This window comes from Pterocles gutturalis, unplaced genomic scaffold (genome assembly GCF_000699245.1).
Source record: "Pterocles gutturalis isolate BGI_N339 unplaced genomic scaffold, ASM69924v1 scaffold6791, whole genome shotgun sequence".
In the NCBI taxonomy this organism is placed as follows: Eukaryota; Metazoa; Chordata; class Aves; order Pterocliformes; family Pteroclidae; genus Pterocles; species Pterocles gutturalis.
In genome coordinates, this window is record NW_010100195.1 from 89614 (window position 1) to 111831 (window position 22218).

Sequence of the window (22218 nt, forward strand, 5' to 3'; positions counted from 1 at the left end):
CTGCAGACCACAGGGAATATTTCCCAATGTCCCAACTGCTTTGGTGGCAGGATGGTGCTTGGCCGAGCAGGTCAAGCTTTGGCAAGTGATGAAGATGCTCTTGGAAATGGCAGGAACTGGTGAGTGGTCCTGGGGAGCTGGGCAGCAGGGAGAGGCACTCGTAGGTGCCTGTCTTCTGTGAGGGCTGCTTGTTCGCTGCTTTTTTTGAGTTGGACCGCGAAACTGTTGGCTCCAGCTTTTGTTTGGCTTCTCCGTGTCTCATTCATATGGAGAAGATCTAGGCTGAGTTTGGCCTTTGGGTGATTCTAAAATTAGGAGAAATGACCTTCCCCAGGCACACACACCAGGCCGACAGATTGGTGTGAGTCGCGCTTTGCCAGGACCTCAGGCATCAGTGCTTGTGCCATTTCTGTATTTAGCCTGTGAGCTACTTGAACCTTGTGATTCCTGTCCAAAAGTAGGCAGCTATTTTCATCTCACCTCTAGAGCAAGCCGAGGTGCAGGTGAGCCAAAATAACTAAGCCACGGGGGAAGCCAGAGTCAGAACCAAGCTTAGGCTGGAAGCTGGACAAACTGGTAGATTTAGCTCATGTTCTCACTGAGAGACAAATCCACCTCTTTGGGCGATGCTGGAATAGCTCTGGGTGTGTTGGACTGGCCTATGGGGTTTTTATGCTAGTAGAGGAAAAGAAATAGTTTCCTTCCAAATGCTTCTCAAATGGAAGGTGGGCCGTGCTATTCTGACATGCCAAAGGTTCCCAGGCTGGCAAAAGCCTCCGTGTTCACTGTGGAGAGAGGAGGTGAGGGAAGAAGGACAAGTGCATCACGAGAAGCCCTGTGCGCTTCTTTTCAGCAGGCGTAGTTGAGTTAGGAGACCTTGCTGAATTTCAGCAGGGACCAGAAATTGAAAGGAGATAATTTTAAAATGACCTTCCTGTTTCCAAGGAGAAGGTTGTGTAGGTTTGTGACTGTACTAATGGACCGCAGAACTGCAAGCGGTGATTGATTGTGTTGCAAGCTGCTGAATTATAGTTGGGTGTTTGCTTTATCATCCCGGATCTGCCCTCCCACCCCCCCTTCCCTTTCCGTGCTGTGGCATGAAAGAATCGATGTTAATCCTGCAGTCCCATTAGTGACTTTTGCAGAGGTCACAGCCTGTCAGACTCTGTGTGCCCTGGTTGACCACCCAGCACTGAGCAGAGCCTCATCTCTTCAAAGAAGCCACCTAATGGCAACGGGAGCTGAGAATTTTCTCTGTAGGTTGGGGTAGTGGTTTTGGCTATGATTTTTTGACCGACTGCTAACCAGGGAGATGAAAGTGCCACGCAGGAAATACTTCTGTGGCTCAGTGAATGGCCCAGTCCCTCCAAGCACTGCTGCTATGATATAAATTTATTTCCACAGCATTGGGGTGTGCTTTGGTGCTGGGAGGGTTTGCTGTTTGGGCAGCAGCTAACAAGGACCCTTGAACAGGCTGCTTGAGTAGGTGCAGCAGCTAACCGGGGAACCCTGGCCCTGCTGCAGGCTTGTCTGCAGTGAGAAGGTAGTTTGCAATAAGGCAGGAATTTATTTGTGAGTTTATAGCCCAGAAGCTCTTCAGCTGAAATTACCTGCATGGCTGCTCTCAGTGCCTCTGAAATACAAAGCGACTAATTCCAGGCTTCTGCGGCTGCCTCCTGAGCAGCACATGTTGGAGGTGGTGAGGGGAGGAGTGCGGAGGAGATGCCGTGTGTGAATTTACAGCGTGCTGGGAGCACCCTGCCTCCCCTACACAGGAGCAGCACCATCGTGCTCCTACGGCAATAGATGCTCTTCGCTGCCTGTCCGGAGCTCCTCTCAGCCTGGACGTGTGCACGCTGTCAAGCAACTCTGACAACAGCTCCAGCAAAGCGGTTTTTACTTCAGTGGCATCTTCAGGGACTTGTGCTTGCAACAGCTGGTGTTTTCAGAAGTAATGGAGAATTTGGATGCCTGCATGTTTTCTTCCCCAGCCTTCAAAAAACCTACCTTTAAGATGCTTGATGTTTGCCATTGAAAAAAAGAAAAATTATGCTTTTGAAAACTAAATCCCTTTTTAAGGTGTTTTAGGTTGCACAGTGGTGGCTTGCTGCGCTGGGAGAAGGCTAGCTTGCTCACTAGCTCTGCAAGGCTTCTTTTTTCCCCTGTTTTTAATGCATTAGAGTCAGGTTATTAATAACTCTTTTTAAAAAGAGAAGGATTTTTTTTTTTCTTCAGGGGTAGGGAAGAGCTCAGTAATTAAAAGCAAGTGCTGATGGCTATGAAGCCAGGTCTCAGGTACAGAGCTGGTGAGCTGCCCTCCAGCTGATGCTGAAAGGTGTGTGCCATGTGCTGTGGGTCCTGACCCACAGCTGAGCGGGGCGGTGGGTCCTGCGGTGCTCCCCCAGCCTCATCTCCCCAGCGAGTCAAGAGGCAACAGTGTGTGGGAGGTGAGCAGTCTCATCCCCAGGTCTGGAATTGGGAATGTATTTCAGAGCCAGCTGGAAGATAAAATTAGGGCTTGTGGCTTGCTGGGCATAGCTCTTTATATCTGATAGTCATATTTGTGAACTCTCCCAGGTGCCGGTGTGATGGGTGGCAGCCCCCAGCATATCCCACCACCCTGGGGTTCTCGGATGCACCCAGGAATCCTGCACCCCGAGTTCAGACAGTATGTAAAAGCCTGGGACTCCTCTCACCCAGTAACAACAAAGCTGTGAGCGGTGTGGTGGGGAGCTAATCCTTACTACAGCATTAGCGAGCGTCACGGTGTTTCTTCTGACAGCCACGTCCATCCTTTCATCGCCCAGCTATGTTATGTGTGTTTAACTTGTTAGCCTTCCTTGGGTAGAGGGAGAAAGGCAAGTCCATAGGGAGCCTGGTGTTAGCTTGACACATTTGGCTCAATGACTCAGTCCTGCAGATCCTGACGCAGTGGCGGTCGCTGGCCCGCTGGGTGGGAAGGTGAGGCTTGGTCGTGACAGCCTGCCGCCTCTCTTACACGAGGTATCATGCGGAAACACGTGTGTCTTCAAACCTTTTGGACAAAGCGTATGCAAAGCCTATTATGGAGCTGTGGAATTTAGTCCAATCATGTTGAAATTGGGTCATCCTTTGTTAATGTCACTTGTTAAAATCTATGGAAGTCAGCGGTGCACAAAATATTCAGTGCAATGCGGACCACAGAGGTGGAAATAGAGAGTCTGGAAATATGTCTGTTTCTGACAAAGCTGAAATGGTCTAAGCTGAGCAGAGGAGATATCTCAAGGTATTGTTGTGTCACCAGTTGGAGAAGACTTGGTGGAGAAGCCCTCAAATGAGCTAATTGCGGTAGCACCCTTTTCCCAGCAGCCTCAGCATTCACCCACAAGCAACCCTAAAGAAAGGTGAACAGCTTTTCATGGCTGTCATCAGCATTTCCCTTAAGAAAACAACTCCCATTTTTTCTTTCTGTCTTGGAAGTGGGCTGTAAGTCAAACAGCTTTTCATCTTGATAGAGTTGCTTTTTAAAAACCATGCGTGAAGCGCAGCAGTTTATCAAGAAGTATTGGGTGCTGTAAATGCTTTCTCATCCAAGACCTGAGTCAACCCCCAGCTTTCCTGGCTTGAGAGAGAGTCTGGACCGAGCTTTGCCAATCCTGACTGACGGACCAGCGCATCCTCTGGAAGCGGTAAGGGCAGTGCTGCCCCTACGACAGACAGGATTTCCCATGTGGCCAGGCCAAGACTGATGAGGCTCTCCTGGGCATCAGGGATCCACATCAGCCTTGCCACTTTCTGTTACCAAGTGCATGACACATTTTTTTGCTTCTGCCTTGTTTACCGCAAGAAGATTGCAAAGCTCTGCTTCAACCCTCTTCAAAAGCATTGTAATAAAAGGATACCTGCCCCTTCCAAGATCTGCCTTGCTGTTGGAAGCAGTGAAATCCTGGGGACTAGGCAGTGTAGTCAGCATAAGGGCAGTGCCATCGCATCTCCTGTCCTCTTCCTCGCTCTGGCCACCTCTGCCAGTGTCTGCAGAGGTGGAGCAGCATGCGGGAAGATTCATCTGGAGAAGAGAAAGTTTCTGATGCTTCTTAAAATTTGGCTGGAGCTCTGAAACTCAAGGGTTTATATGTTTTCTAAACTGGTGGGTGGTTCACTCTAATTCTGGATATGCAGTTTATTCACATACACAACTAATCCTTTTTCGAATCCTGTTAAGTTCTTGTTCTTCTTAGTATCCTGTGGCAATAAGTTACAGAAGCTAATTGTGCTTGTGTTGAGCTCCCTTGATCCACTTTGCTCATGCTTGCTTTAAATTTTAAGTGTCTTTCTGAGAAGCTTGGTTAATATTATTTTTTTCTGTGAGATAATCTGTGTTCTTGATCCCATTTCTTGCAACAGGGCTCAAGGGCTCAGGACTGAAAGGGGAGAGTAGGTCAGGTTTTGCCTCAACTGTTGCAAGGTTGAGGAAATTCTGCAATCTCTGCACCTCAGTTTCTCTAACAGTTTGGAAAACGCAAGGAGTGGCCCCTGTGTATGTAGCCAAGGCAAGTGCAGTGACAGGGCTAGGGTTTGCAGGTGAAGCTGGACAAAAGTACCCAGTGGAAAAACAGCCTCCTAAAACCAGGCTTCTTTTCCAGGCTTTTCCAGTGTTTCTGAATTTTCTATTTTTTGGGTTTAAAAAAAAAAAAAAAAAAAAGAAAGAAAGAAAAATAGAAGAACACATTATTTGTCTATTTTTTGGTCATAGGAATTCTTTTAATTTTTTAAAAGAAGAAAACAAATACTGGATGCATAGATGATGCAAACCCTCACCCTCCATCGCAGACCCAGCCTGCATTGGCTCAGCATTTTTGATTCCTGTGGATCAATCCAGTTCTCTTCTAGCTGGCAGATTGGTAACAGTGGTCTGAAACATTTCTGAATCATTCTCGCTCCCTTTCTGGACTTGCAATTCAAGCTTCACGTTGTGCAGATCAGCTCTAGCTCAAGGGTGATGCGTTGCCCATGCAGCAGCGTGCAGCCTTCTGGGAGGGCTGGGCTGCACAGCCTCTGTCCTTTCCTCCTGTGAGTCAGGAGCATCTGAGGTTGAAGTTAGCACCCCTGATTAAATCCTCAAAGAACGAGCAATTCTGCGTGCTCATTATTCAGTTCTGGCTATGTTCTGCTTAATAACTAAACAGTAATTAGCTCCGCAGTTTTGCTACTATACTTATAATAGCCCCCATTAAATTTATGGGGTTTTTAGGCAGTAATGGCTTACAGAGTAATTAACGAGCAAGAGGCTTTTATTACTACCTTTATTTTTAGCCTGTGCTTTACAAGCCTTTTCTGACAAATACCGAAATCTTGGAGGCTTGTCGTGCGTAGGGAGCACCTGGAGCCAGCCACCAGCATGCCTGCCCGTGTCGCCGCTGTCTGCTGTGCTGTGGGGTTGCAAGGGAGAGCCGTCATTGCCTTGTGCCTCAGTTTCCTCAACGGAAAAATGGGTGTGACAGTGCTGCGTCACTAAACGCAGAAACCCCGCGTTTAGGTTCAGGGGAGACTTTGCCCAGGGGGAAAAGCTGTTAGTGAGAATATAGTTTGTATCCTGAAGTAGGAGTGTTTATTTTCTTTGTAAAGCTTTTGTTGTAGCATTTGGCTGTGTTTGTTTGTTATTTCCTGGATGTTTTGTAATACAAGTAAGTGTTTGGTGTGTTTGTTTGGGGTTTTTTGTGTGTGTTTTTCTTACGTCTAGACAATGTTTTTACTCCAGTGACTTACGTGTATATACAAAATCAACTCAAGCCATTCTTTAGTTCAGCATGTTCTAAATCACTGCTGTTCAGTGGGGGAAAACCAATGACGCTGGGGCTGGTCAGCCCCAAAGGAAGGAAGATGGGAACACTGACTGTAAACCAGATTGCAGATCAAATCAGTGTTTCCTACGGTGAGTGTCAGAGCTGACGCCAATTAACTTGATTTAAAAAAAGAACCTTCAGCATTTAATAATCCAGCACGTTTCTGGCACATGGCTCCAGGATTTATTAAGGCTTTTTTATTAGATGAGTGCCCTTTTAATATTGTCGTGCCTTGACACCATTGCCCTCTGCCGGAGGATGTGAAATCTCTTTCACCATGTGCCATAGCCCTCCTGCTTGCGGCACGTCAAAATGTATTTCTGCCAATGAAAGTCTTTCCAAACTATGCAAAACAGCTTTGTTTTTGAAATATTTTAACCCCAAAAATAGCTTACATTTGAGCTGGTAATTTTTGTCTTTTGCTTGATTTTTCAAAACGGAAAAAAAAAGTTTGATCTTTTTAATTTATTCATGTTTAAATTTGTTCATCATCCTCCTTTTCCCTGCGGAGGAGGAGATAGCAGAAGCCTAAAGCTGACAATCTGAACAAAGCCAGGTTTTGTTTTGAACGTTTTCAGTGAGAAAAGGATGGGGCAGGAGTAGAGTGAATGCCTTGAAGAGGAGATTAATTTTCCCCAGACTAATTTTTGGCTAGCCTGACTTGTGCCATAAACAGCAAGAAAAAGCATCGTGTGGCTTTGGTAGCAAGGGATTATTTGGATGCGGGGCAAGCTGTCTGCCTTGGGCTGTGAAGCTGTGACTTCTCTCACCAGCAGTGTAAAATTGCAGGCGACCATGTATTTCCTAGCTGATGTTGTTCAGAGGAGAAAATGGATTTCACCTTTTGCAGCTTTAACCTGTGACGGTGAGGTGGGAGCGTGGCTTTGTTACACTGAGAACCGGCGTCACCCTGCGCTGAAGCCCTGCATGAGCGTGTTGGGAGGGGACACGCTTGAAATACTTTGTCTGGATCCAGATTTCAGAGTGCTCACAGCAGCCCCCAAGTGAATTCTTACCATGTCCTTCAATTAGGCTTCTCAGGGTCATCAATAAAATCAAATTGCTTCAGGAATTAGCAGCGAGCGAATGTCTTTGCTGCAGAGCAGGGTACGTGGTACACGGTGGGTGCCGACAGGCAGCTCGGGGTGCAGAAGCGTGGGCTGTGGGCTGTGGCTCCACGTTCTCCTCCAGCCGACCATCGCCATCCGCATTTCGGATCCATACTGGGGTTGTGTCCCTTGGGTGTGTGGAGCGTGCTGTATATAGGGAAGGGAACGTTAATTACAGCCAGTGCGCAGGGTATTGACTCACCTCTGCAGCCCTCTGATGCTGATGGTGCAGAAGGAGCCCAGCATTCAGCCAGCCCCAGGAGGACATGGGGAGGAAGCGTTCCCATGGCAGAGAGCATCCCCAGGGCTCTCTGCTGCCAGCCCGAGCAGAGCTGCAAAGCCAAGCCGACAGCTCTGTCTCCTGGGGCACGAATGGGCTGTGTTGGCCCTTGGCAGCTGGAGCACCAGAGTGACGGATGATTGACCAGGGAGCTGCTAAATGCTCTGGAGCAAATTAAAAGGAATCGATGCTGAAGCGACCAATGCACAGATCGTTGGAGCCTGTTCGTTTTCCCCTGTGTCAGGGTAGCACCCCAGCCCGGTCTCCATCACACAAAGCCCAGGGTCAGCCTGTCCTATGGGGAGATGCTGACGATTCGAGTCTGGATTGGCAGGAGGCAGGGAAAAGGCGTCTTTAAGGTAAGAGCACTGTGTTTGGAGGAAGCTGCCCTTGACAAACAGGGCGTTTGATGCATGCCAGCCCACTGTGGCAGCTTGCCAAACGCTGTGAATCGACTCTGAGTGGCTCTTTTAGCATGTCATTTCCTCCCACTCCCTCTCCAGGGGCTGAGTCCTTTCCTTGGTGCGTTTGCAGCGAGGTGTTCAGGCTTTGCAGAGCTGCCCCTCACGGCTCTGCCCTACAGGGATGCTCAAGGGACACATTCAGGCTTTATTAGAGGATTCAAAGGATGCCAGCACTCAGTGCCCTCTGTTCAGGCGCTGACAGCAACTACAGGGACAGCAAGGATGAGGCCAGATGCTCTTTCCTGAGGGCACTGTGTGCTTTGGCAGTGCTAGGTCAGTGGGATTTCTCTGGCTCTGAGTGCTGGACAGGGATGAAGCAGAAGGCTGATGTTTGCTGGAATAATTCCTCCTCTTCCTCCCTGGTTTATTTTGTCTGGGTGAGGCTGCTTTCTCCAGTTCTGAAAAAAAACAGGGACAAATCCGCATTGCTGGGAGATGCTTCCTTGAAAGTCTACAGGGTGTCTGGCTGCAGAGAGCATATCCTTCAGCTCTGAAAAGCTTTTTCCTGCTGGTTCCCCATACTTGACTGCAGGAAACCCTGCTTTCTGTAGAACCAGATGTGTTTGGTGGTTGGTTTAGAGGTTTGTTGTTTTTGGAAATTTTTGGACAAGTTGGGTTTTTGTATGTGTGGAAAAAAAAATGTATTTGCTGAAACTTTTGTTGAGGGACATGCACATGTCCCTCTTAAGGACAAAGGCCAGCCTGTGTTTTCCCTACCCCTTGTTTTCCCTGGTAAATTAATACCTCTCTAACTGAAGTGCTAATTTGGAAGAACCAGGTTCTGTCCAGCAACTGGAATATCCCTTGCTTGCACTTTAAAACAACAGCCTGTTGGTTCTTGAAGCCATTTTGCTTCAAGTCTTCCACTGGGCTCGGTGCTGGAGGCTGAGTGTACAGCCCAGTGGTCAGGGCATGGCCAAGGGAAATTCAGATCAGTCCAAACTGGGCTCATCAGCAATTTAAACCTGGATGTCTCCATGACCGCCCATGCAACCAAGAAAAAGCAAGCTCCAAGGGTCTCAGGAAAAACATTTGCAAAGTAGTATTGTATCTACAGCCCAGGCTTGAGGAGCTCCCCTGTTATTTAAGGAGGGGATCTGATCGTTTCCAGGGCACCACAGTGGCAGTGACCGACCAGGCAGCCAGGGGCTGTGCAGTGGGAGATCTGTGCTTTGCCCCAGAGCCGACCGCTCCCTGCTCTCGGCTGCGGCATTCTCTGGGCTCTCCCTTCTCTGCAGTGCAGTCTTTTTGGCAGCGGGCTAATGCGTTCCCCCACATGGGAACAGCGGTACTAAACTGTTACCCGTGTTTGCAAACTGTCCACCCTGCGTGTCCCTGCTAAGTGATGTACTTTGCTTGCCAAGATACTTGGATAAAATACAGTCTGCTTAAATCTTGTATGCGGTTGTATTGAATCAAACTAAGCCGTTGTGGCAGTTTAATATACTCCAGTTGCAACACCTCTGAGATAGAAGAAATGAACCTGAACAGGCCACTGGAAGCCTGAGTTAAAACTGGCTGCATCAAAGATGCCAGCGGGATGGTCTGAGCTGAGGGGATTACAGTGATGGGCAAAGCACAGGGTCACTAGCTGTGCTGGAGCTGTGTCCCCAAGAGCATAGGCATGGTCACCCTGAGTGCTCTGCCTGGTGGAGGGAGAGGGGCTGCTGGGTCACAGCACTTGCTGGTGTGTCAGGCAGGGAAATGTGGTCGTTATGGTCTCTGCTTCCTCCTAGGGGCTTGTGCCGAGCAGGTGGTGTTGTGAGGCTTGGCTGGCTTGTGATGGAGGGTCCGTTTACGCTGGGGGATGGTTCAGACACTGCGGCACTGAGCAACTTTTGCTTGGCTGAAGCAAGAGCCTTGCTTGACAAGTGGCTGCAAAGGAAAGCAAGGCTCTGGACACCCAGGAGGCATCTCTCCCTGGAGGGGTGGGACACATTCCTGTTGCTCACTGCCCCAGTTGTATTTGCTCTTTTTGAGGAGGATTTGTGAACTCTGTGCAGCAGCTCCCTAGTACTGTTCTCTGCCTACTCACCTTTGCTCTGTGTTGCAGATTTCCTTCCAAATGAGTCCCTGAGGTTCCTGCTGGCAGCTCCAGCAGTGTCCTGTAGAAGTGCCCTCCTGCTCCTGGTCCCAGCAGCCGAGGCCCCTCCAAACCTGCTTCTGCAATGGGTGGGTTGTAAGCACTGGTAAGACCTACGAGTCGTGTCGCCTTTGCTGCTCTCTCCCTCTCTCGCGGTCTCTCTCTCTGTCCCTGTTCCTTCTTGCCCATTTATTTCTGTTCTCCATGTGCTCTGCTGTTCTGTCTCTGGGGTTTTCACTGTCAGGTAATGAGGAGCTGTGGGCCCAGTCAGTCTTGGAGATGCCGAAGAGACGAGACATCCTGGCTATCGTGCTGATAGTTCTGCCCTGGACGCTACTAATCACCGTCTGGCACCAGAGCACCATTGCTCCACTGCTTGCAGTGCACAAGGGTGAGAGAAATCAAACCAGCCCATGCCTAGTCTGTGCATCCCTCCCTTGTCCTCATCTCCTCTCCTCTCATTTCATTTCTCCATGGCAGCCATCCTCATCTCAGCTCCCAGTCCATGCTCATGCAGAAGCCTCCCCACTTCTGCCGTAGGAATGCCCCAGTGCTCTCAGGGGTTCTTCAGACACATCAAACTTCAAGCCATGGGATATGCTTGCTGCACTTGGAGAGCTCTTTGTGGCCTAAATCCAGAATCAGTCAGCGTACTGAAGGAAGATGCTTTTCTTTGTTCCCTTCCTGCTGGTCTTTGCAGCATTCTGCACACAAGTTAGTCCAGCAGGAAAACTGCAAAAAAAGAGAGCAGAGGAAACAAAGCTGCCACTTGAGACAGCTGCTCTGGGAGGTGTGAGGCAAAGAGCATTTTTTAAGTGTCCTCAGGAAATCAGCAAACTGGTGCTCTTGCACTTGAAGGAGAAGGCAAGAGCCAGCATCTCACCCGATTGTTTGGTGGAGTCACAATGCTATGAGAGTTAGCTTCTGCACTACCTGTCACACAAAGCATTAAATAGATGAATGCAGGAAGTTCTGGGGCATCCATCCTCTCTGGCCAGAAGTGTCCTGGTTTTTATCCTGTTCTTGGCTTAGCAGCAATATCCAAAGGCTGTGAGAGCTCTTGGGGACTGGAAGAAGCCACACTGCCTGCTGCAAACTTCATTCTTGGTTCTGCCCTTGTGCTGAGCACCAGGGCAGGCGCATCAGCCTGGGGAGGCTTGTCTGTGGGGAAGAATGTCAGCTCATTTTCCCTCTCTGGTCCCTTTCTCTGGGAGATTCTCTCCCCTTTTCATTTTGATGTTCGCACCCATCCTCCACAGTTGCTTATCCTTTTGCTGAACAGTCTGATGTGCAGTTGGAGTTGTCAGAAGTTCAGAGTCTGTCCTGAGAAGCTGTAACTTTCTCCTGGAGGACTGACAGCAACCCATGAGGTGGTTTGGGCAGTTCTTAAGGGGAGAATGACTGTGATCCCCTCTGGAATGTGCACAGTGTTGTAAAGGATGAGGGATCTACTGGGCTCTACAACAGGACTTGACAGACTACTAAGAATACACTGTCTGTGTACCGGTTTGATTCAATTCCCCAAAACCTAGGAGCTGTTATTTTTGTGAATAGCCACAGACAATGAAGTTACAGCACAGACTGCTCTGCTCTGAGTCCGTCCTGAACTTACCAATGACCCTGGTAAGACACTTCCTCTGCCTCCACTTCTCTGAGACCCCAGTGGAAAATGAGCGGCGACAGAGACCAACCTGAAAGCTCTTGGGAGAAATCATTTTGTTCTTGTAATGCATTTCTGAGATCCTTGGATAGCAGGTGCTGAAAAAAAATGTGAATCTCTATGCCAGCGAGCACAGAACAGCAGTGCTTCCACATGCCAGGATTTGCAGCTGAGGGTTTGACCTGCAGGGGTTTGCAAACTGTCTCAAGCACCATCCTGGCTAATTACATTTGTGTCTGTGTCCAATGCATTTTGCAGATCTGTTTTTGAATTTATTCCAGCGTTCTCTGCTTTCAGAGAGCTCTGCTATGTGCTTTGCTCTATATAGGGCCTGACAGCAAGATGTGCAGGACAGCTCGTCCCTGTCCCCCCCCAGCAGGTACTCACCCTCCCTCTGTCAATGCCATGGAGTACGAGGCCTGCATTCAGTTCAGGGCTGGTATCAAAGTCTATGCTGCTGGGAGAGTCACATGCTATGAAAAAACCATAGGTAGTACCCCGCTGGATCAGATCTAATGTCTGTCTGTTCCTGTTCTTTCTCATCTCAAGTTCCTGGTAGTAGCTGGTTTTGCAAAATCGATGGCTCAGAGTATTCTGTGCCCACTGGAGAGCAGCTGGTTTCTGTCCTGAATGGAGGGGGCCCTTCATCTCTGCCAGTTCCTAGCTGCAGACCCACGTATTCCGGCTGGTCTGCAGTGGTACACAAGTGTGAAGGATGCACCAGAGGTACTGCAGTGTCCTGGGCAGACGATGCTGCTGGGGGATCTTCACTGGCTCGGTATTTTCCACTGGTTAGGTCCCTGCCTCCCAGTCCGGGTGCTCCAGTGCCTGAGTGCAGAGCTGCCCCGCTGAGCACGGTGCCCGGAGCCCTGGACCTCTTCAGGAATGACAGATCATCAATCCATGGTGCTATTTTCTTTATCTAGATCTAACTGTGGTACAAGCCTGTCTCTGCTGGGTTCTTTTTGAAGCTACTTATTCTGAGCACTCAGCTGCAGCATTGTCCTGGGCTCTCAGGCCTTGTTTGGTGCTGGTTTTCTAACAGCGGGAACTTCTCTTCTTATCTGTGTTTGTCCCTGATTCTTTTATTTATTTGTGTACTTATTTATTGAAGCCTCCATCCAAGCTTGTTTCCTTTCCTCTGAAACCATGAGGGTAACCTGCTATTAGCAAGCAGCCTGCTGGCTCAGTCGGGGGGTGTTAGAGGTCTGAGTCCATGCGGCTTTTTCTTCTCTCTCATACCCTTGCTCAGATGATGGTGGTGACTCCCGGCGTGATCTCGCTGCAGGCTTGGACTCCAAGGAATACTGCTTGTCGGACCGGGACATTGTGGAGGTGGTGAGGACAGAATATGTTTATACCCGCCCACCCCCATGGTCAGACACCCTTCCCACCATCCACGTCATTACACCCACCTACAGCCGGCCCGTACAGAAGGCAGAGCTGACGCGCCTGGCCAACACCCTCCTGCACGTGCCAAACCTGCACTGGATCCTGGTGGAGGACTCACAGCGACGCACGCCTCTCATCACCCGGCTGCTGCGCGACACGGGGCTCAACTACACCCACCTCAATGTGGAAACACCCCGTAACTACAAGCTGCGGGGGGACATGAGGGATCCCCGCATTCCCCGGGGTACCATGCAGAGGAACCTTGCCCTGAGGTGGCTGAGAGAGACCTTTAACAAAAATAACAGCCAGCCAGGGATTGTTTACTTTGCCGATGATGATAACACCTACAGCCTGGAGCTCTTTGAGGAGGTAAGACCCTGCTGGGGGGGCCCCAACTGGCTGAAAGCAGCATGTGGGGTGTAAAGGATGCTGTGTTCTGAGCTGAGGAGATGCTGTGTACATCCTCTCCTGAGCTCTGGATCAGCTGGGGGTAGGGGTCCCACTGCAGCTGTCCTAAAGTTTTCTGTGGGGCTTGGTTACTGCGCTGCAAAGTGTGTGTTTCCCCGTGTCAAAGTAACAGGAACCCCAGTTTATCCTGCGGCATGTGATCAGAAGGTGGATAATTTTTACTGTAGAGAAAGCTAATGAGGAGCTGCCTTGCCCTGTGGGGAGCCTTGAACAGCGCCTGCTGTCTTGACGTGCCTGTGCAGAAGCACGTGCCTAGCAAAAGAAACCTCAGCCATCCTCCTTCCATGCCCCACCCTGGAGGAGATTTCCGGCTGGTTCCTGATCTGATGTTACCCACATTTCTTCTCCACCACCCCTATGTATTGCACTTGGCTGTCAATTCCTGTTTCTTCTTGTTTGAGGAGCCCCAGGGGCTTCTGTTTCTTGCTTGCTGTTTGCATTTGTTTGCTCTCATCCCAGAGTGTCCACTGGTTAAACTCTGTAGCTGTCAAGAGCCTGGTGCCTGCCCTGCACAGATCCCCAGCTGAGGTAGCACAGATTCCCATGTGCTTTCCCACCTTTGCTGTTTGTTCCACTCCTGCTGGGGCTCTAAATGAATCCCTGTGCCTTGCCCTGCCTGCAGGTACGCAATGGTCTTACAGTGCCAGGTACGCTGTACCTTACCTGGCTTCCAGCTCAGAATTACTTGTTCCCTTGCTCTCCTGAGCCGAGCTCTTGCAGCAAGGGACAAGAAAGGAGGACTGCCTCCTTCCCCACCCATTGCCAGTTTTCATACCAGGGATCTCCTGTGTATTTGCTCCATACATACCCCCCTTTCCCTTCCCGTATGGCTTTCACTTGAGCTTGGCTAGCCACAGGAATAGATACGCTTTTAAAGCTGAAAGCAAATTCCGACTGAATGTCTTTCTTCCACAGTCCCCTTTGAGGCTGGTTCTGGCAGCATCCTGAGACAGACACCACACATTAATAAAGCAGAAAGGGTTCCTTGGTTCACCCGTGTGCTGTGCTTGTAGAGGCTTCTCCTCTCCGATATGTAGCTGCAGTTAAAGGTCACACGGAGCCAATGAAATGTGCTGTGAAATGCAGAAGACACGCACTATTGTTCCCTGTGGACAGGGGCTGCCGTTAGCATGTGTATAATGCAGAAGGGCAAGTGCCAGAGCTCTTCTGGTCTCGTTTGCAGTAATTAGCAGTGATGAGATTAGCTCTGGGAGATCCCTGATCTAAGAGACTGTGCTCAGAGCAGAACGAGAGGCTGAGCCTGCCAGCAGAGCAGGACAGGGTGCTGGCGGGCGAGCGGGCAGACTGGCATTCAGATCATCTCTGTTGGCAAATGCAGGCATCTGAAGTGTCCCTTGATGGCTTGTGTCTATTCCTGGTGACTCTACAGGGAGTAGAGGCATCCAGCATCGTTCCGCTGGGTAGCTGAAGCAGCTACAAAGCACTGTCCTGCGTGGTGGGAGTTTCTGGAGAGGCTGTGCTTCTGAGCTGTCCCTGGGGTTGTGGGCTACAGCTGCAGTGCCTCACTCTAAAGATGGTTTTAGCCTTACTGTGGCTTTAGGTTGAGATTGCAGCTGAAACTCCTTAGCTTTCCAAGAAAGCACCTTTCTTCCTAGATGTGCCATTCATGCATTTCCAGATGGCCTTGGACAAGGTGCTTTCCTCCTCTGTGTCCTGCTTTCCCCAGCCGTCCACGTGGAGGACTGATGCTCCACAGCTCTAAAGACCTTTGGAGAAAAAAACACTCTTAAATCTCCGTTATGTTTATTATTGGCAGCTTTGTTTTTAGTGCTGAACTCATGCTTGGTTCTGTGGCTATCCATTACTATCGCTGTTGTTAGCTGCTGCTTTCCAAAGCACTTTGCTTCTCCAGCTCCAGGATGTGCATCCTTGTACAGGTGAGTAACGAGCTCTGCGGCTTGGTCCGAGCCCCAGAGGGTGTCTGGGAACCCCACCCAGGCTCTTAGCTGTGGGCTTGTGTACGACTGAGCAAGGGGAAGTTGTTCTGATGGGGTGCTCGTTTGTGTTTTGGAAGTCCCACGCAGCCAGTCCTTCTGTGTGCACCCACCATACCCTTCTCTTTCCTTGCCTCCAGATGCGCAGCACCAGAAAGGTGTCGGTGTGGCCAGTAGCCTTTGTCGGTGGCTTGCGCTATGAGTCTCCCAAAGTGAACGCTGCAGGGAAGGTCTACGGCTGGAAAACTGTGTTTGACCCCCACCGCCCCTTCGCTATAGACATGGCGGGGTTTGCTGTGAACCTCAGGCTGATTCTCCAGCGATCTCAGGCTTACTTCAAACTGCGGGGAGTGAAGGGAGGCTACCAAGAGAGCAGCCTGCTCCGGGAACTAGTGACCTTGAATGACCTTGAGCCGAAAGCTGCCAATTGCACTAAGGTATGGTCTCGTTCTCGTACGTGGGTTGTAAGGATCCAGAGGTAGGAGAAAGCCCGTTCAGCCCCATCATTCAGTCACATTGCTCTGAGAGGCTTCCATAAAGCTTCATCTGCGGCAGGGTTTTCTGCTGTCAAATGACTGCTAATTATTTGACTACACATGGTCTAGGAGCCACCAGGTCACGGAGCAGGACCCCTATGTGCTAAATAACATAGAAACTCAGAACACAGTGATGCTTCTTGCCCTAAAGAGTTCCCAGTCTAAGACAAGAGACAACAGATGAATATCTATCTGGAATGACAGGGGAGCGTGTGACATACAATGAGACAACGCTGGTTAGTGTGACACGCATCAATCACAGCACATCAGCAACGGAGGTGCTGCAAAGTGCTTTTGAAAGCTTTGTGAGTGGGTCCGCTGAGCACCACAGGCATGGAGGGGGTCCTCTGAGACGACAGACCCTGTGTAGCACTGACATGCCTTTGTCTGTAATAGGCACCACCCGATATGATCTAGAGAGTCTTTATTGCTTAATTATCCCAGGAGGATTTTTTTTTTTTTACAGATGAGCTGTTACTGCCTGCAGACCCAGAGTTGGTCCCAAGTCTCCATCCCTTTTTGGGACAGGAAAAAAATTTGAATAATAACCTTTGTCTTTGCTTTTTATCTGTACTGCTCCACTGCCCACAGCCATGGAAAAACCAGGATCTTGATGTTCAGCTGTGCTCAGGCAAGGAGTCCAGGAATAAGGAAGAAGAGCTGAGGGGGGGAAGAAATTTTGTTTTTTGTCTGATACCTCCTGTGCTTCATTTTTAAAATCTACATGTCTGTGGTTATGGCTGTCCAGCACTGGCATAAATAACACAGATGGTCTCCCAAGGGTGGAAAAAGAGATTGGATTAAAATTAGATCTCTGTTCTTGGGCACTGCATTCCCTGCTATCTAACAAGAAAGCACTGGCTGGAAAGAAGTGTGTTTCCAGCAGGCCAAGGGAGATGCGCAGGTTGCTTTTAGGCTGTTGCACAGAAGATCAGGGGTGTTCACTCCGTGACCGGTTACACAATCTTTGGTATGTTGTCCCTGCTGTAAATAACTATTGGAAAGAAGCTGTGTTAGAAGCTGGGGATAGGAGATGATGGTTGTGGAGGAACACATGGATGAAGGAGAGGAAGGAAAAGGTTATTTCCAGGCAGGAGGAAGAAAAACGGGGCTGTCAGACAGGCTGCCGTGTCAGTGCTGTCACACAAGAGCTGCAGGTCAGAGATGGAGAGGAAGCAGGAATTGCTGGCCAGGATTTGAAGCAGACTGCGTTTCTTTTGTTAGCGAGGCCATGGGGATCTTACAAGGGTCCTTGTTGTGAACTGAATGCTGTCTGCTCCTGGCAAACTCTGAGTGCAGCTTTGCAGGTTCAGCTTTGCAGGTTCAGCTTTGCCTTTCTGCTTTTTAATTTCCTGTTAGAAGACAATGAAGAAGTCTGCTGTGGAGGTGAATCCTTGTAATCTCTTAAATCTTTCTTGAGTCCTCTGATTCTGAATGGCGAGGCTGTAAAGGATTGGAAGTGTTTCACAGCAGTAGCAATTTTTAAACGGGACTCCCTCAAATGACCTGTATGGGAGCACTGCTCAGGGGAAGGCAGATTCTTCGTCCCCCCTCACTGTTTGCTCACTTGCAAACTGTACTTTTTGCACAAGCCAGAGCTTCCCTGAGGCTTGTGGAAAAAGTCAAGCAACTGGCTGAGAGGAAGAGCAGGTGTTTCTGTACGAAATGGTGATCTCCCTCCCGCATTAAAGAGCACAGCATGAAAAATGGTAGACGCTGCTATACCGAGCCGCAAGCTCTGAAAATTGGTCCATTTTAGTTCATTTAACATATCTGTCTTTTCTGGCACTTGGCTTTAACAATGCAAAAGTGGGATCCAGTTTAAAGAAAAGCTAATAGTGTGTAGTTGCGGTCTGCTGTTTATGAGTATGTGGGTAGAGTTGTTGAAGTGCGAGTCCCGTTCCTGGCAGAGCGCAGCCCTTGGCCATCAGCAGGGTTGAGTGTTCATGTGTCAGAAGTGGGAAGAGCTCTTACCTGCTCCTGCTGGAAAGGAGAATTAACTACAAGGTTTTTCTAGCACCTGGACTGCATTAAGGTTTATACATTCTGTTTGTTGGATGAGGAGTCTGTAACTGATGCTTACATGGCACTGAGAGCCACTTCCACAGACCTGCTTGGTTTTGCCTTTTCATGGGAAAGTAACGCAGTAATTGCAGCAGCGTTGCTGCGGTGGGTGAGCAGGGCTATAATAAAGGCTGAGTTTGATGAGCGGGCTCTGAAGTGGTTGTGGGGGAGCGACGAAATGGTTTTTTGGACCCACTCCAGACAGCAGTTGGTCTCTACTGCCTTAGTATTAGCAGGTGAGATTTAAGCCCCGCACAGGAGGTGACTGCTCACTTCAGAGACAAATTTGGTCAAACAGCTTCCTGGGAAGGTGGGGGTGCTGCTGTTTAACCACAAGAGTTTGAAAAGGGCTTTGTTCATCCTTTAGAAACAGAACGTGCCCTCGTTTTTCAGAAAAGCGGGGACTGGGTATGAAATGGTTTCCAGATACTTGGATTAAACGTGCAGAGTATTGTCATAGCAACAAGAGGGGAACCCCTGCAAGGTAGGAAATATCCATGTGAGCAGGTGAAGGGAAGCAGGAAGCTGTAGCTCTGAAGGGATAAAGCTGCCCCCAGCAATCCAGGTGCTAAGAGCAAAGCAGTAAGTGTGATGGAGTCTAGTGAGGGGAGGGTGTTTTGAACAGCTTCCAGAACTGTCTGCGCCAGCAGTATAGCACAGCGAGTAGAAACTGTTTACCTGTAATATTCCCCCATCCAAAAATGTTAGACCACCTCTTCAGTTTGTATTTTTTCCATCTCCACAGATGTTGATCTATATTAATCTTCGCTGCTAAGACTGAGGGAAGCTTTTAGTAGAAGCTTCAGTTCTGCTTTAAGCAAGTTAGAGAGGGGCTTTAAAGTGATGCAGCGTCTTGGACCTGGTGCAGAATAGTGGATGGCAGCACGGGGCCAGCATTTCAAGGAGATAGGTATGGGGCTTTTGAGGTGATGTGCTAGGCTAATGCTTGCTGGGTTATGAAAGGGCAGTGTACAGCCCAGAGCATGTGGGACAGAGTGTTCTGTAAGTAGTTCCTGCACCCTGCAGCTCTGAGACAGCAGAGGTTGCAACAGAGAGCCGCAGCAGCAGTAAGTACTTCTCAGATCAGTGTCACTCCCCTATCTTTCTAGTGTCTTAGAAGAATTTAAAAGTCAAAAAGAAGTGATAGTGAGGTTAGAGAGCAGACTAATGTCTTTCCTCCAATAATGGATTTTCAGAGACACGCTGAAAAATCCATTTTAGTATTTCACACAACCAAAGGCACCGGTGACAACTGGAGCAGCTGGGGGTACTCAGTGTAACTGCCTCTTCCCTGTAATGCACGAGTCAGGATGTGACCTGAAGTGGCAAGAATTGGCATGTGGACTCTGTGTCTAGCACATAACTCCAAACTGGCCAAGGATGTAGTAACATGATAACCAAGAACCAGAGTAAGGAACATGGTCTATGGGGAAACATGCATGTGATTCTCCGGGTATGAAGGAACTGCCTTACATCACTGAAAAGGTTGATGAGCCTTTCGAGGAAGATGGTTGATAACTACATGGAAGGAGCAGGTTAATGTCCCACGACAGTACACTGTAAAATGGGTAATTTCTGTGCACTGTGCGTTCTGGATAGAAGTAGGCCTGCCTAAATGAAGTTTTATGCAAACCTCCTTTCAGCTGTGAATGCGCCATTAGGCTCCAGGGTAGATGGTTAAATTGCACTATTGATTTAATGTGCAAGAATATTTGTTAGTGCAGAGAAGAGATGCAGCTAATGACTTCTTCTGGCTTTTTCAGATTTTAGTCTGGCATACGAGGACAGAAAAGCCTGTGCTGGTGAATGAGGGGAAGAAAGGATTCACAGATCCCAACGTGGAAATCTGACTGCGTGGCTGAGTGGAGACCAACACCAGGTAAGAGCTACATTTTTCAACAGTAATGAGAAACAACAGTGAAAAAGGAAAATACTAGACAATGACAGAACAAAGACAAGAGCTCTATTAAATCTGCTTTTTGATTTCCATTTTTCACATTTCTGATCTTCACTTGCTGCAAAACTTCTTGAGACCATTAGTTAACCTCTCTTTTTTATCTTTAAGACAAGCTGCTAAAGGGGAGATAGCTGGTGAGAGGTTGGGTGGAAGAAGAGGAATCCAGGGAGTGAGTTTAGGCAGAAATTGCATTGTTAAAAAAACAAACCCTTGTCTAAATGAGAAGGTTGCCTTATTAACTGTACTAATATAGCTAAAGCACAAGGTGAAGGATGTGGATTCCTGCACCTGCAAACGCCTCAGGAAAGCTAAGGCAATATCAGCCGAAAGCATTTTTAAGTCAGGCAGAAGCTTTCACTGAGTTTAATTTATATCCACATGAAAGCCACACAAAGTCAGTGACAGGTGAGGGAGGGTGTGGATTAAACCCCACGAGGTGTTTGCTTAAGGTGAGCGGGTCGTGTCTTCTTCCACGGAGGGGAGGAAGGAACACACACCGATGGCTGACTTCCTGCTCATTTGTCCATGCCCAGGCTTCTCACCTGTAATTACCTGAGCATCTGGGTGCATTTCATCTTCTCTATCTCCAGACTGCACTCTGCACTTGGTTTGTTAGAGTGAAGGATGGGCTGTTCGCTTATATCTGCATCCATAGATCTGCCGCTCTTCGTTATTATGGGGAAAAAAAATAAATGCACAGCTGCCTTTAACTGCAGCGTAGAGCCAGGCCTGGAGGGGAGAGAAGCTTGCTGCTTGTTCTCTTTTCTTCTCAAATACAGAGAAGCAAAAGCCACAAAGGAAAAGGGTAAATCCATTCAGCAACAGTGTATTTTTACCAGTAACGAGCTCTCTTATAGCACATTCCCCCGGGCTGACGGGACGGAGCGCTGCCTGCTGCAGTGGCCTGCCGTGGCGGCCCGTTGGCAGGACAGCAGAGGAAAGCCTGCGCTGCGTGTTACCTGGGCTATATATAGTGGCTGTGCAGAGAGGCCGTAGCTCTTCCGCGCTGTCACAACTGCTTTTCACCAACACCCAGTTGCCTAGCAGCAGTACTCACAGATCTGCAATCCGGGATGGGTTTTGGGATAGCTCCAAGGGGTGGCAGCTAACTGCGGAGAGGCAGAAGGGCAATACACATGCTCACTGTGTCTCTCTTGCAGATTTCTTCACGCACAGCCTGCAAGGTTCCTCTCCACAGCATACAACCAGCCAGACAGGCAGCAGCCAGGACCTCTGCTGACTTCCAAGAGTTTTAGCGTACTGAAAACAAGCGACACTGCATACATAAACTACCCGGATTCCCCTGCCCTTCCTCCTGGACTCTGAGCAGAACCAGACGCTCCGGAGGTGGAGAAAAAGCACAGAAAATACAGGACTAACATCAGCTTCTGTAGAAGACCAGCTGCCTCGCGAGATGCTCGGTTTGGGAGGAGTGCATGCAGGGCATGATGCACTGAAGACGCGGGTGGCCCAGCTGGAATGGTAGCCTAGACTGAGGGGGTGTTTTACAGGACCTGAAAGCAAGGGTGAGAATGCCCACAGGAGTGTGTTGGCCCCTGAGGACTTGTTTTTCCTGAGACACACGTACCTTGTGGCTATGTGTGCAACAGCCTAAGCAGCTCTCTGGTCACGGAGGGGACAGCTGCCTTCTGAGATGGCACCTTAGCCCTTAATTTTAAACCTACTTTAATCAGTGTTTATTACGCTGCACAAGACAGGAAGGGTTTGGGGGAGGGTGAAAAGCAAGGCAGGTTAGAACAAATCCATTAAGTATCTCCCTTCTCTTTGTATTCCCTCTCCTTTCCCTTCATTAGTTTCATGGTTTGGAGGGCACTCTGACATACCTCTATGTTCCTGGATGGAGTCGTGTTTACAGCATGTGGTTCTCTGTTCATCCATGCTAAAATAATTGGAAGTGGGTTTTAATGAGGTTGTTGTGGCCATGCACCATAACACTTCATCCAGGCTCAGATCTCGGTTCTGTTTAGCTCTAATTTGGTTCACATAAGCATTAGGTGTGGGATTCTCTGAAGGGTGCTTCTACATAAAGCCAAATTTCCACTCTTAAAAAATAAAGTTAACTGCTTAAAACTAGGGATTGAATGATAAAAGCTGATTTTAGTGCATTTACCATTCTACTGGAATGTATCCTTCAGCCCTAGCCCCTTTTTCAGGGCCATGCCATACTACTGCAGAGCTACTGGCGTGAAAAGCCACGCTGGAGCCATTGGAGAGTTAACTTCTGATGGATAGAGCAGCACCCTTGTAAAGGGGATCCTGTGCTTAGTGCTCTGTTTCTTCAGCACCTGGCTTGAGGTAGGTTGAAAAACTATTTTTGTAGAACATTAGTCACCTCCTCCCTGTTCTGTAATGTCAAAGGACCCGAGATAGCACTGATAAAAGGGTGTTCTCTGATGAAACTGTATTT

General features: G+C 48.9%; 1 protein-coding gene across 1 annotated transcript in view; it reads left to right on the forward strand.

Annotated features, from left to right (window-relative positions):
- The window catches only part of B3GAT1 (beta-1,3-glucuronyltransferase 1), a 31711-nt gene extending 9857 nt beyond the window's left edge, over window positions 1–21854 (forward strand). Inside the window, exons 2-8 of the mRNA XM_010078748.1 lie at window positions 9729–9864; window positions 10003–10149; window positions 12671–13179; window positions 15374–15670; window positions 19597–19712; window positions 20014–20016; window positions 20951–21854. Of these exons, the coding sequence (XP_010077050.1) occupies window positions 10038–10149; window positions 12671–13179; window positions 15374–15670; window positions 19597–19683 (1005 nt within the window). The 5' untranslated portion in view covers window positions 9729–9864; window positions 10003–10037 and the 3' untranslated portion in view covers window positions 19684–19712; window positions 20014–20016; window positions 20951–21854. The remainder of the gene's footprint in view (window positions 1–9728; window positions 9865–10002; window positions 10150–12670; window positions 13180–15373; window positions 15671–19596; window positions 19713–20013; window positions 20017–20950) is intronic.
- The last annotated feature ends 364 nt before the right edge of the window (window positions 21855–22218 follow it).